We start from the raw sequence: 14,461 nt of genomic DNA, 5'->3' as shown, positions 1-14,461 counted from the left end.
GCGATCGCGGTTGTCTTCTGCGGCTCAGGGCGGACTCCATAGTTGCTGATGACGTGTCCTAGGAAGAGAAGCCCTTCGTAGGAATCGGCACTTTTCCGGTCTGAGTGTTAGGCCAGAGGACCTGATTGCCTGAAGCACTGTTACAAAGACGTCGGAGGTGTTCGTCAAAGTTGGGAGCGAAGACGACGACGTCATCCAGGCAGACAAGACAAGTCTGCCGATTTAATCCAGCCAGCACTGTGTCCATAATGCGCTGGGACGTCGCAGGCGCCAAGAGAAGACCAAATGACATGACCTTAAACTCGAACAGGCTGCCCGGTGTTATGAAGGCTGTCTTCTCATGGTCTCTCTCGTCGACTTCAATTTACCAATAGCCCGTCTTGAGGTCCATCAAAGGAAAGTACTTTGCATTACAAAGTCAATCCAAGGCGTGTTCTATCCGTGGGAGTGGATATATGTCCTTCTTCGTGATTTTGTTCAGGCGACGGTAATCGACACAGAAACGCAAAGATCCATCCTTCTTCTAAACCAAGACTACTGGTGATACCCACGGACTCTTGGATGGTTGTGTGATGTCATCCTGCAGCATTTCGTCGACTTGTCGCTTTATAGCTTCTCATTCTCGCGTCGCAACCCGGTTGGGACTCTGACGGAGTGGTCGAGCATTTTCTTCCATTATGATGCGGTGCTTAGCAAGGGGTGTTTTTCGAACCCTTGATGACGGCGAGAAACAGTGCTTGTATTGCTGCAGAAGGCATCGGAGCTGTTGCTGTTGGCATGCGGTACACGCTTACACTGATAGCGGCGAACAGAGCGTCGGCCGTCGATAATCTGATCTGCGGCTAAGCGCGCCGGCATTTATACATGTGGCATCGAACATTCGAGTCTTGCCGCTGGTGGCTGCGCTGGTTCCAGAGCAAACTCAACTGTTCGCGTTTGCGCGCTCAGGCCTATCGGAAGATTCTAAAATAATCTGGAAGCTTCTCAGACATTCGGGCGCGCTTTGCGAAAGGCAGTGGATATATACGTGTAACGGATCGCTTACATGGGAATACAGAAAGAAGTGCACGTGGCAATATTGTTCTCTATATACTATCGTAGCCACTACTAATTTTTTCGTTAGTGAAGTTTAGTTATTAGCCTTAATTATGTTTCTAGCTATACAAATACTCACCTAATCATTTATATGTCAATGAGGCATATGTAGGCATCTTCAAATGACATCTATACTGCGCTTTTTTTAACAACGTACTAACTGCGTGCTCTCTTTTTCTTTGGCTAATAAATAAAGCCGGCGAAATCTGATAAACGACACGTGACTACACTGCAGCGCGCATCAGGAAGCAGCGCCCTCAAAAAGGATCACTGTGAGGAAGCAAGTCAACACTACGCTCCCACCTTTTGCCGGTGGGAGCGTGTATACCCACGTGTTATTTTTCATATTTCGCGTGCTGTCTTTATCAGCCGGAAAAAACGAGCACGTAACTAGTACGTTGCTGAAAAAAAAGCGCAGTTAGATGTCATTTGAGCATGCCTACATATTCCTCATTGACATTTGAATGATTAGGTGAGTATTTGTCGAATTAGAATAATTAGGATACTTAACTAAACCTCATTAACGAAAAAATTAGTAGTGGCTACTAAAATATACTGGGAGCGATATGCACTAGGTGTGCTTCGCATAACGACGTTCATTTTTTTTTTTTTAATCGTGCTGCATGATATTTGGGACGCCCTGTATGTTGTGCTTGGCAGACGTGAGACACATGGGAGGTGAGTTGGCGTATTTCCTTTCCTCTTGCGCACACCGTAATTGTAGCGGATGTAACACAAATTGAAAGCGGCTGTATGTTATAGCTGGTCGAAAATCGATCATTTTATGTAATAACTATGCGCCAATATTGTATGGTACACACATGAGGACATTCTGGGTTTTACGTGCCGAAACGGCGATTTGATTACGAGACAGGACGCCATGTCGCGGTAAGCTTTGCGAACATACACTATAGGATCCGATAAAGGAGCTGCTAACGTATACTATATAGGATCCCATAAAGAAGAAAGGTGAAATCCGGGGTCTATGCATGTAGAAAGCGTTCATTGGTTACGCTAGCGCAGCGGCTATGACAAACGCAGCTGTAGGCTTCATTATTTTCACGTCGAGGCGCCGGCCAGTGCTTCATTAGAGTTGACTGTCATGTGACTATATGAGGCACAATGCTACAGCTTGGTGCGTGCGACTTTTGTTGCAGCTTGCAGGCGAATATGATGTCATCGTCAACTGCACAGGCTTCGGAGCCGGTACTTTCGTTCCCGACCCTCAGGTGCACGCCATACGAGGTCAGACGATCAGGGTGAGGTTTCTTGCATATAAAATGATGTTCCCTTCTTTAACCCCTCTCTTACTTTCGTTATCATCGTCATACTTACGTCCACCTCTCAAACGAAGGCTTGTGTCGGTGATATCGCACTACCCAATCTCTTTCTTGTGCTATTTTCTTTGATATTCGTGAAAATATCCCATTCGTTTTTTTTTTTAATACGCTACTTTTTTTCAAACCCACAAGTTTCTTCCTTTGAGCTGGCGTTCTCATAGCTCTTAATTGTTCCTCTAAAGGTCATAATGATTTTAAATAGTTGAGTAAGGAACATTATGGGCGCCCTCATGAAATAACAGCGCGCGCATGTGGTAAAATGGAATCTGTATACAGCGCAACGCGTCATGCTGTCATGGAGAATAAAAACGCTCAAGCCGTGTTTCTGAGTACTGTTACCAATTTGCCAAAACGATAGGTCCACGTCACTCATCATAAGAACTAAACGCGAATTGATAATTACGCAGCATGCAGGCGAAAGTGTATCGTGACGTAACCTACCTCACATATCGAGGAAGGACAGGCAAAGCGCCGTGTGCAGTCAGCCGCAAAAGTTTACCGCGTTCTCACGATAATAGATCACGCGTTTCGTAAACTTTTGCGGTCGGCTGCACGCTCGCGCCCTTTTTGCTTTATATGTTTTCACGATGCATAGTGCCAATGAAGGGCGGACGGACTGCTTGCCGAACTGAACTGCGCGAATTCGTTCGACATTGTTTACAATGAATGTCAGTTTTTTCGCACATGTACGTATGAGACCAGTTTCAAAAACAAAGTGTTAGTTTGAAATTGTGTATAGGACCAGTGCTTTATCAATATTACTTTTTTTTTTCATCGTTCACGTCAGGTACACGCCCCTTGGATCAAACACGCCATCGTGGCGGGTGAAGATTACCACGTGATACCAAAGTGAGCCATTTGAGTTTTTTTAATGCACAGCGGTATTGGCGAGTGTGAAAACAGACCTTTCAATTAATCGGCGCAGCCTTTAACGTCGGCGATTCATTTCGTGCTGACGTTTATGACCTAGACGTATACAATTATCTCAGGAAAAATCTGAATTTATGAAGACATGCGCGTACGTCGTTCAGTTCCTCCGCTCATTTAGGAATCTCCAGGTTGATGTGTTCTTGCGGAGAACTGGTTTGAACAGGAAACAACATGTGCACCTGTTTCCGGCAAACGGCTTTCACTTCGAGGTGAGAAGCTTACTCACGGAATCGCGCGCACGAACATCTTCAACAAGAAAACATAGCCGGTTTGCACCACTCGAAACTAAACTTTAAAAGCGAAACCTCGACATCTCGGACACTTTAAAGCAGAAGGCGACTCAAATTGTTAAGGAAGTCCGAAAATATCAGGCCTCAAACACATACGAGTCATACAGGCATGACTCGTACGTGTTTGTCTCGGGTTTGAATAGAGCTCCACATAATGGAGAACTTATTCCGAAAGCACAGGAATAGGAAGTGGAGATTGAAAAGCCCCAACGGAGAAACAAAGAAAAAGAAATAGCCTGTATACTCTGCATAGATTCAATAATAATACGGTACGAAGAAGTAGGCAAGGTAAACTGTAGTGGTCATTAGATCGCCAGGGCGAGGATTGTACTCCACCTGAAGGGAACAAACGCCAAATTACTTTTTAAATACAGGCCAACCTAAATTAGTATAGGTATGTATAGTCGGAACAGAAAGTGATAAATTTAAGATTGCCCCTAAGAACAAACACGACACTTTAGAACAACCCCGAGATAGAGGAAATGGAAGAAACCATACATCCACTGCTTTCTGAAGCAGCAATTGAAGTTGGAGGCAAAACATTATAGACAAGAACTCTGCCAAACCACGGAAGGCTGAATGAAAAAACGTCTTCGCTTTGCCACAGAAGTAAGAGCCACGTCTGTCTCTTTAAACTCTGAACACTGGATAGGGTCACCAGTCCGGACGATATGAAGCCTCTTGAGGGGCTTTATACGTTTACGCTCCCGGTTATTTGGTATCCCGCACACCCTTAGAAGATTAAAAAAAAACCGAGACTGCGCAGGTCTATTGAGTCGCATAGAAGTGTCGTGTGGGAACCGAGATGATGTGCCCCAATATTGACTTTCGAAATAATGATGTGCCCGCCGCAGTGGTCTAGTGGTTACGGTGCTTGACTACTCACCCGAAGGTCGCGGGATCGAATCCCAGCCACGGCGGCCGCATTTCGATGAAGGCGAAATGCGGCCCGTGTATACTTAGGTTTAGGAGCACGTACATCATGATGGTCAAAATTTCCGGGGCCCTCCACTACGGCGTCCCTCATAATCGCATAGTGGTTTTGGAACGTAACACCCCAACTATTATTATATTGTTATCGAAACAATGATCTCTGAGTGTCATAAGGGAATGTGCTGAAGAGCGTTGCAGCAGCGCGCGGTTATGTTTACCCAGTTAAGAGACTAGATTTCCTGACGCTTAATGAAGTAATGAATTTTCCCGTGCACTAAGCAGTTTCTAGTTTCTTACGTCCGACTGTACAAACAGCTAACGCACTCCATGACGTGACACAGGTAATAAATTTTGCCGCTGTTCATCAAGTTAAAGTCCAGCAGATTTTGGTATGCGTTTCGTCCGAACTTTCTGCAGCTTATGCCTTACGCCTCGAAAGCTTCGCTTCTTTTCCCTCGAAGATCAAAGCGCGAATAGGTACGCAGTGATCGTCGTTATGGTAACGGAAGTCACCCTATATACTCTCATACTCAGCATCGACGACGTCATGTTGGGCGGCACCAAGGACGTCGACGAGACTTCGCTCATTCCGGACAGGGACATTGCCAGGAAAATCTGGAATGGCTGCCTGGAACTTGCACCGAGTCTCAAAGTATGCCCTGCATTTCTACAGTGCGAAAGACGGTGGAAAACTTCCCACTTATGGCCCTGTACACGACGTAAATATTTCATAACATTAAGAGGCTCATTATTCTGGCGTTTTCCTCTCCTTCGCGTCCGAGGGACTGCACTTAAATACACGTTTACACCTTTTTAAGGCTTATATTGTTCTTAAAGAACAATGATCATTTCTCCTGCTCGCGTTTCGTCTTTCTTAGATTCCGCGCGGGCTACACCATCGTCTCGGGTAAAATGTATCCGCACGCTCATGTCGATCGTTATTTGCAACTACAAGGCGCATAGTGTTAAATAAATAAGATAAATATAGGCGTGCGCAGGTTCCCCCATCAGGGGAGGGGGAGGCAAGGTCTCACTAGACCCCTTCTCCCCCCCCCCCCCTGGACGAGTTAAAAAGAACAAGCTTTGCAGTGGATGCAAAAATGAAAAGTAAGCGATGGCATGCTTACCACGATGTTACCACGACGGCCTACGTCCCCGGCTTTCCAGGGATGAAAATACGTAGTAAAAAGCTCTTGGAATGCAACGTCAGTGGTCCTCGGCCGCCACTATTGACAAAACCTGCATGGCCAAAACTTCGCGCATTAAAGAATGCCGGGACAGGCACGACTAAGTATAGGCATGGGGCAGACTTGGCGCGCCTCTTCAGATAATTAGGGAGAGGGGGGGGGGGGGGGCGACCGCCCCCCTCTCCTCCCCCCCCTCATGCACACGCCTATGAAGATAAATACGATTGACCACAAGCTATCGTTATAGCTTGCGGTCCCAATCAGGTGAGGGCGCAATGCAAGACACTCTATAGTGTACTGCTCAGCTCGATTCCAACGCCCCAAAATTTCAAAACGTATTGAGAACGTGTTTTTAGAGCGTAGAAGTGGCATAACAATACTGCCTCAACCCCAGTGGCATTAGAAAAAATGTTTTAAGGAGCAGTGTTAACGTATGTAATATAGCGTGGTAGAAGAGTACGATAAGGAGCAGGCGTCACATAATGCGAATTGCGCAACGAGTGGGTCGTTGAATGCTTCCCACCCATTACAAAGGGCTCAGCTATAATTCTTCATCGTCATTAGCCACAGCACAAACAAGTGCGCATATGCCTTACAGATGTGTAGCGGGTACCACGCTTCTCCGCAGAATGGGCGGCTGTTTTTGTTGTCTCAGGGAATTGTGACGTACACGAGTTGTCGCTGCTTCTCGAACATAACGAGCCCGCATCGTTAATTTGCGAGAACACTAAATGACTGCGCATGCGGCACTTCAAGCAGTGGTGTTGCACAGTGCACACTTTTACTGTCAGCCAACTTGCCGTTTTGTCTCTGGTTGGCGATTTTTTTTTCCCCTTTTTTTATGCAGAAGGCAACAGTAGTACAATTCGTACTCGAAAACATTTGAAAATATTGAAAAAAATATTCGATTCCCACTAGGCTACTATTATTGGAATTTGCTTCGTAGTTGAAAACTTAATATTCGCACACCGCTGAAATTAATTGTACGTGCGTACGCACCCAGTTCGCCTCTAAACATTTACAGACAGTAAACATTTCGCAGACTGTAAACAGCGCTTCGATCGCAGCTAAAAATCTGTACTGATATATGTTCACTCTATCATATGGGTCATTCCACGCCAAACGTCCCAGACATTGCGCTCGACCCTCCCCAATTGTATTGTAAAAAATTGTGGACGTTCATATCAGTGCACTATTTGCCCTCGGAAAGTATCTTTTGGAAAAAAAAATTTTCTTGTCTGTTACAGTGATTTGAATTTTGCCGTAGTGGGTGAAACATAGGTTGCGAAAAAATACTCTAAAAAATACAATACTTTACGGAACGCCTTAAACGTCTGCTGTTTACTTGGAAAGGAATGTCACTATCTTATTATCACCCATTGACGACCACTACTTTGTCTCAAGATGTGCTTTGTGGCAGGGGCGTAGGCAGAATTTTTTTTCGGGGGGGGGGGGCACCGCCTTGATCTGTAGTGGGGACGAGCAGGCAGATGTGGTCGAGTGTCATTTTCTGCTCTGTATGCTATGGCAAAAAAAAAAATTTCGGGGGGGGCACGGGCCCGGTGTGCCCTAACGTGGCTACGCCCCTGCTTTGTGGTGAAGCAATGCTGCAGTTCTGCGTCCATTTTGATTATTTTTTAAAAATTCTACAAATGTTACAGACGAAACAGGACTATATCACACGGCTGGATAGTTGGCAGTAAGCGTGTCAAAAAAGTATTGAAGTCGATGACCGAGTAGTTTCGAAGTGGAAGGGGCGCAAAGATTGAAAAATGTGTGAAATGCTCCACATTCAGGCACATGTAGATTGGTGATGCAGTCCAAGTAAAAATGCACGCTTGGTCTCGTTGGGAAGAGTAAACAAAGGAGATTTATTTGTGAAAGTTTCATCAGAGTGTTTTTTTGTTTTTGGCGAGAAACAAAAATTTATGTTGAGCGTTCGTGGTGGCCTGGGCGCGGGCCCGTAAGTCCGCTTCACTGCGCCGCCACTGTTCCTTGGGGCAACGGAAGTACGCAGCGCCCACGCGGGTGGCACGATCGTGTGCTGCTGTGAGTTTTCACGTTTCAACACGCATTCTTCGGCTTTCCGCAGTGCCGCCGACGAAGTGTCAGGGAAAACGAGTGATGGTTCGTTTAAAATATATTATTATATAATAAAAGTGGCTGACATGCACCGGGAATACAGTTATAATTCTTTTTTTATGGGCAGCTCGCTTGCACGTGACTCGCGCCATTCGTGCCTCGGAGCCGAATGGTGCTACGTATTCTTACGCTCGGATCTTCGGCAGAGGTGAACTTTGCTCCGGTGATCGCGTCGCCGAGCGAGCACGCGGCACTCGAAGGTTCGTCTTTCGGCCGCATCCCTTGGCAGCGCGTAAGATAAACATTGCGAATGGTGAGTATACTGCTATCGTGTCATATTTTAGACGGAGAGCCTGTACAACGGAAACCGAAAGCGATAAGTGTACAAAAGGACGAAGCCGCCTTTAAGGCCGCTTCGTCCTTTTAAATGTCTATCGCCTTCGCTTTGCGATTACTAAGATGAAAGCATCGCATGCAGCGTGGCAGAAAGTTCAGTTCTCAGCAAGGTTTGAGTCTACAATCTCCCTCAAAGGCACGCGCACATTTCACCTTTTCGTGCCATCACCACTGACCACTCTTAATCCCGGGCTCACCACCTACTCAGCAACACAGGCATTTCAAGTGGCGAAGATCATACGTCGGCAACGGAAGTAAGAACTGCAACCTCCGCAGAGATCGAAAACACAACCCAAGCTCTGCGCCTGTCGTACGTGTGCATGCAGTGACGTGGCAGTGAAATCGTGCTCTGCTCCAACTACTAACCGGCAGCCTTTAGTGCGCTTCCGAAACATTCTGCCAGCCTATACACTATTTGCAAGTTTTCAGCAACGTGAAAACTCACAGCAGCACACGATCGTGCCACCCGCGTGGGCGCTGCGTACTTCCGTTGCCCCAAGGAACAGTGGCGGCGCAGTGAAGCGGACTTACGGGCCCGCGCCCAGGCACGCCGCGAACGCTCAACATAAATTTTTGTTTCTCGCCCAAAACAAAAAACACTCCGATTAAACTTTCACAAATAAATGTCCTTTGTTTACTCTTCCCAAGGAGTCCAAGCGTGCATTTTTACGTGGACTGCATCCCCACTCTACATGTGCCTGAACGTGGAGCATTTCACACATTTTTCAATCTTTGCGCCCCTTCCACTTCGAAACTACTCGGTCATCGACTTCAATACTTTTTTGACACGCTTACTGCCAACTATCCAGCCATGTGATATAGTCATATTTTGTCTGTAATATTCGTAGAATTTTTAAAAAATAATCAAAATGGACGCAGAATTGCAGCATTGCTTCACCACAAAGCACATCTTGAGACAAAGTAGTGGTCGTCAATGGGTGATAATAAGATAGTGCCATTTCTTTCCAAGTAAACAGCCGATATTTAAGGCGTTCCGTAAAGTATTGTATTTTTTAGAGTATTTTTTCGCAACCTATGTTTCACCCACTACGGCAAAATTCAAATCACTGTAACAGACAAGAAAAATTTTTTTTCCAAAAGATACTTTCCGAGGGCAAATAGTGCACTGATATGAACGTCCACAGTTTTTTACAATACAATTGGAGAGGGTCGAGCGCAATGTCTAGGACGTTTGGCGTGGAATGACCCATATGCAGCTGTCATCGAAGGGCTGTCCTACCAGTTTTCCTGTAATCTTTCGTCTGCATGCCTGTGACAGGGGCGTAGGCAGAAATTTTTTTCGGGGGGGGCACCTCCTTGATCTGTAGTGGGGACGAGCAGGAAGATGTGGTCGAGTGTCATTTTCTGCTCTGTATGCTATGGAAAAAAAAATTTCGGGGGGGGGGGGGGGGGGGGCACGGGCCCGGTGTGCCCTAACGTGGCTACGCCCCTGGCCTGTGAGCTTCGAGATGAGCGCCGCGGGAACATTAAACAAGACAGATCACGATGTTGTAGCGCATACATCGGTGCGAATGAGCCAGGTCAACTAAAAGCATGAGTACGCCTCTAAAGAGGAATACGCTGCGCTCTTCTTGGACGTGGTATCGAAATATTTTGTCGAAAATATTATATATATACACACGGAGAGAAGTTCTCTGTTCGCACCAAGAAGAAATAGTAGAGAAGGAAAGGCAGGGAGGTTTAGGAAAACTGGTTTGCTACCCTACACATGGGAACAGGGTGGGGGAGACTTAAAGATGGAGAGGAAAGAGAGAGAGAGAAAGATAGCACATGACACAGCACACACAGACTCAGTCGGTCACTCTTGCGTGGCAGGCGACATTTGTGCCACAGCCGCTTGTCCAAGTTCGTCTCTCTTAAAAACCTCCGCAGTGCCTTCGTCGCCTTCAGCTGCGATGTCTTCTGTTGATGACATGCAAGAATTGTTTCAACAGACGTTTGTCTACTGTCAAGGTGCGCTAGAACGGACGCCAGTGGCTGTCTCTGAACATTATATACCGGACAGTTGCACAGGACGTGGTGCAGTGTCTCCTCGCAACGACAGGCGTCGCAAAGAGCGTTGTCGGCCATTCCAATCCGGAAGGAATGGGACTTCTTAAATGCTCACTCAGTGTGTTAATGGTAGAAAGGTGGAGCGGCCGGCCTCATCGATTTTTGAAGATACGTAATGGTTTCAGAGGGGCTGGCTAGTTGGTGCGACGCCCATAAGAGAAAAGATTTGGCACAGTTGGTATGGATATATTATGAGACTTAAACATATATGATGCTAGACATGTTAGAGCTAGTGCATTCACGTCACTATATCATTGGGTTAATTGTCTGCACACAAAATCCAACATAATACGCATAAGGATGTCGTGGTTCAAATGCTCATTCGCGTTTTTGCTGCTGGAATATGCGTGCAGAATGCCAAGGTGATAGGACATTTTGTGGGCCTTCGTCCCGGAAGAAATCCTGTGAGGATCGAGCGGGAGGATTTCGCCTTCAAGCATGGTGTCGGAAAGGTGAGTATTGAGATCTCGCTTACCCTTAGCTGCGAGAAAGTTATTGTCCTTTATTCTGTCGTCTCGCCGCAGGTTCCCGTCATTCACAACTACGGTCACGGAGGCTCCGGAATCACCATTGCCTGGGGATGCGCCGGCGACGTGGTTCGCCTGGTGCAAGACTCGATCGGCGAGCGTTCGCCGGACGGGCGCAAGACAAGAGCCAGGTTGTGATCTACCGGCCGTCTAACCCATGAAACACAAAACCTCTATAAAACGTCTTTAAAACGTTTAAAACCTCTATAAACCTCTATGAAACATTTTATAGGGGTTTTGTTTTTCTTGGGAAGACTGTGACCCATGACGAGAGGCGGTTTTGTGCGCGTGGATGGCTTGGTGCCTCGCATGGGAAAGAATTAAGAGGCTATAGAAAAAAAAGCAATGCCATTTCCACGCCTTGAAAACCGTCGAACAGCGAATTTGTCGCCCCGTTTCACTGGGACGCCCTTATTGCTAAGTTTTCTGCAAGTTGCTTCTTTGTTGTTTCCTTTGTTTGTGCTAAGTTAGGCACGTGCTTACGGGTCGACGGTTTTTCTCGGCGTGGGACTGGCAGCACTTTATTTTTGTGCACCAAACACGTAAATCAGACATTAAAGCAAGATGTTCCCACGATGTGCCTTTATTTAATCCCATTTCTTCGGTCTTGCTGCGTTTCTTCTTGATTGTGCTGTGGTAGTGCTTCGTTGTACTATCGTATTTCTTGGTCTTCTTCAGCGCTGTGCTCTGTTTGCATTTCCTGCGCCTTATTTCGCGACTCATTGGTTCCCCTCTTTCCGCCGAGCCTTACTACGCCCCTCTCGACGAGTGGCAGTGTTTCCTCCTATCCGCCAGTCCCCCCTCGACGCAGTCCTTTCCCCTCTCCGCCGAGCCTTACTCTCGCCCCTCAGGTCACGCTAGCGTTACGCCAGCGATGTCAACGGCACAAGCTCGACAAAGACAGCTTCGCAATAAAAAGTTGACACAATCCTTCTCACATTGATCATGCGGTAGCTGGCGTCTTCTGTCCGCTCCAGTACAGGCGGCATATATCAACGGCGTCCAGTACGCGGCCGTTTCAGATCTTGGACTTCCTCTGCTGAAAGCCCTCTTTTTTTTTCTGGGCGCCACCGATGCATTGTTTCTCGTAACTATATCTAGCCTGAGAGAGAGAGAGAAAAAAGGGAGTAAATTCAGGGAGGTTAACCAGACGCAGCGGTGGACGTACAACACCACCTGCTCTATAGGCACCAGTATACCCAGTGTTGGCCTGTCGCCGAGCGATGCGAAATACTCACATCGCCATGAGCTCGCATTGGAATTCTCGTAGGAAGTGACCGCCTCCAAGTTAAGCTTGCCTATTAAAGCGAAAGCCTTAAGTGCCTCATTATATCAGTGCATGTGGCTTCTACAAGACGCCGTCTCATCGCTTATTAAGGACGGACTCAGCTGGTCCTGGGAGGCGCAACTCTCCGGACTGGTCAGGGATGCCAAATGGCAACCCTTGACCAGGCCCGGCGAACCGCAGAAGCCAGTGGGGTCCAGTAATAGGGGCTCTATCTACAGTAACCAAGCGGCCTTAATTTAATAAAGTTCTCTCTCTACCCGTGCCGACGCCATACACCAGGGGTCTCAAACACGCGGAACGCGTGTGGCCCGGCCCGCACATGTCTTCGTCCCATATTTTTTTTTCGTAATAAGTATGTTCATGACCTACACAGACGTGACTGGCCTCAAGCATTTTTTTTTCGTGAGGCACCCCATGCGGTCACCACGTATTTAAACATAACCGGGAAACAAAAATTCTGTATTTCAGAATCGGCGTCCAGACCTATCTATTCATTCCATCGTTTAAATATTTTCAAAAATACTGCAGCCCCATGCAGGGCTGTTGAAGGAGTCGAGTATCAAATACAAGGGGCAGAATTGATCTAGTAGAACATGAAAGATGACAGCAATCGTATCACATCAGTCCTATGAAATTTGACAGCGCCAATTCACAAACACAACCGGGCAACTAGTCCCAACAATCACTCACTTTCGGGAAATAAATGTGTTTGAAAACGTTCGTGTGCAAAAACAAAGGCTCTGGGTTGACGCTGTGACCACGTCTAGTTGAAACAGCAGTGTCTACAGATGCAATCATCAATGGATATAGTTGATAATACGCGTGAACAAATAAATCTAAAAGCTTCAAGGATTAGGTGTTCCGTCTGGTGCATGCAGGAGAGATAAACTCAAAAAAGAATTCGTTGTAGAAGAGGGCGAGAAATCGCAATCATAGTGATGATAAATAAAATGAACAGCTCTCCTTTGTACCGATGCAATTTTGTTAAATGTCGAACATTTTGTTTGGTTTCCAGACTCATGAAGCGTACTCTAATATAGGGCAAATAAGAGTTTTATACAGTAGTAAAGTTAGTGCATTTGGGTGGTCTTGGTAACGTTAATTTTAAGTGGCATAATTTTTTAGCGCGTTACGTGGTCAATACAGCGTACGTTACCACCGCATGTTGTATGAAAAGATAAAGCCAAGGTATTCGTAAATCTCTCCCCGGGAACTTTTCTGTTGTTTCAAGCCTATACACGCTGCGACGGAAATTGGCTCTTCGTAAATGACATCACTACGGTTTTTTAAATGTTTGTGCGTCTGTAAACTCGTACACCTCGTGCAAAATCTATTGAATGCAGTGTTGTCGGTAACGCGTTACAAGTAACGGCGTTACCGGTAACGCGTTACTTTTTTCGGTAACTTAGTAACGTACTCGTTACTATTTCGGAACTGTAACGGGTAACGTACTTCCGTTAACATTTTTCGGTAACGTGAGGTGTCACGTTACTCGTTACATTTTCATCCTGTAGGTGCCTTTTTCCCAGAGCTCGCTACGAAGAATTCTTTTGTCGCAGCCTCGGAATGCTGTCGGCCTGCCAGGCATTAACAAAGAACGTGCGGGCGGAATCACTTTTGTTTGTGGAAAATGCGGGGACCAATTCCTAAGACGCGCCGACTACCTTTGGAAAAAGTCGGGCCATCGCCACACAAAGCTTGAAAAAAGCCGCGGAATCCGGTATGAGAAACTGTACGGATATGTTTTTCGTGGAAGTGGATTGTAGCAGGTGGATTGCTGGCACCTGCGCCTTTTCGTGCCCAAGAGACAGGCCGCCCGAAGAAAAAAGCGCATGGGCTAGTTTATACCCCATACCATGTGCTGATCGTGAGGCTTCGTACGCGGGGGAAACAAAGAACTTCCCCGAGAGGCAACATAAATAGGACGTTGACGGGTGACAAAGTAGTAAACTCGCTGGGCACAGCGTGGTGAAAGACCAGCGCATCGAATCTAACAAGTCCCGCGTCGTTGACTTAGAAGCCAATTACTATAAGCGGCTTTTTGTGGAATCCTGACCCATCCAGGCGACAACTGGTATCGTCAACCGGTCTACAGGTGCTCTGCCGTTCAAGAGTCTGCCTCAACGGACATCATGGAGAATAGGCGTGACCCCACGGCAGGAAGAAGACCCGCAAAAAGAAAACGAGTGGGACGCGAAACTTTTTCTTGTAACGAAAAAAAAAAAAAAAAACTTACTCACTACCTTGGTTGGCGTCGCTCTGTTTCAACCAAAACCCATGAATACCGCTGTCACACGAACAGTTTTAATCGCGGTTAAGC

General features: G+C 46.6%; 2 protein-coding genes across 5 annotated transcripts in view; both read left to right on the top strand.

Moving 5' to 3' along the window:
• LOC119372509 (D-amino-acid oxidase) overlaps nt 1–11,007 on the top strand; it is a 236,917-nt gene extending 225,910 nt beyond the window's left edge. For all 3 annotated transcript variants that reach the window (XM_049419789.1, XM_049419790.1, XM_037642986.2), the window contains exons 7-11: nt 2,253–2,354; nt 3,223–3,284; nt 5,123–5,240; nt 10,680–10,778; nt 10,851–11,007. In XM_049419789.1, the coding sequence (XP_049275746.1) occupies nt 2,253–2,354; nt 3,223–3,284; nt 5,123–5,240; nt 10,680–10,778; nt 10,851–10,991 (522 nt within the window). In that variant the 3' untranslated portion in view covers nt 10,992–11,007. The remainder of the gene's footprint in view (nt 1–2,252; nt 2,355–3,222; nt 3,285–5,122; nt 5,241–10,679; nt 10,779–10,850) is intronic.
• The window catches only part of LOC125760108 (uncharacterized), a 250,705-nt gene that overhangs the window by 232,411 nt on the left and 3,833 nt on the right, over nt 1–14,461 (top strand). The window lies entirely within an intron of this gene.

Source organism: Rhipicephalus sanguineus, chromosome 10 (assembly GCF_013339695.2).
Source record: "Rhipicephalus sanguineus isolate Rsan-2018 chromosome 10, BIME_Rsan_1.4, whole genome shotgun sequence".
Taxonomy (NCBI): Eukaryota; Metazoa; Arthropoda; class Arachnida; order Ixodida; family Ixodidae; genus Rhipicephalus; species Rhipicephalus sanguineus.
Note: the sequence above shows the minus strand (reverse complement) of the source record. Positions and strands in the feature narration are given on the sequence as shown.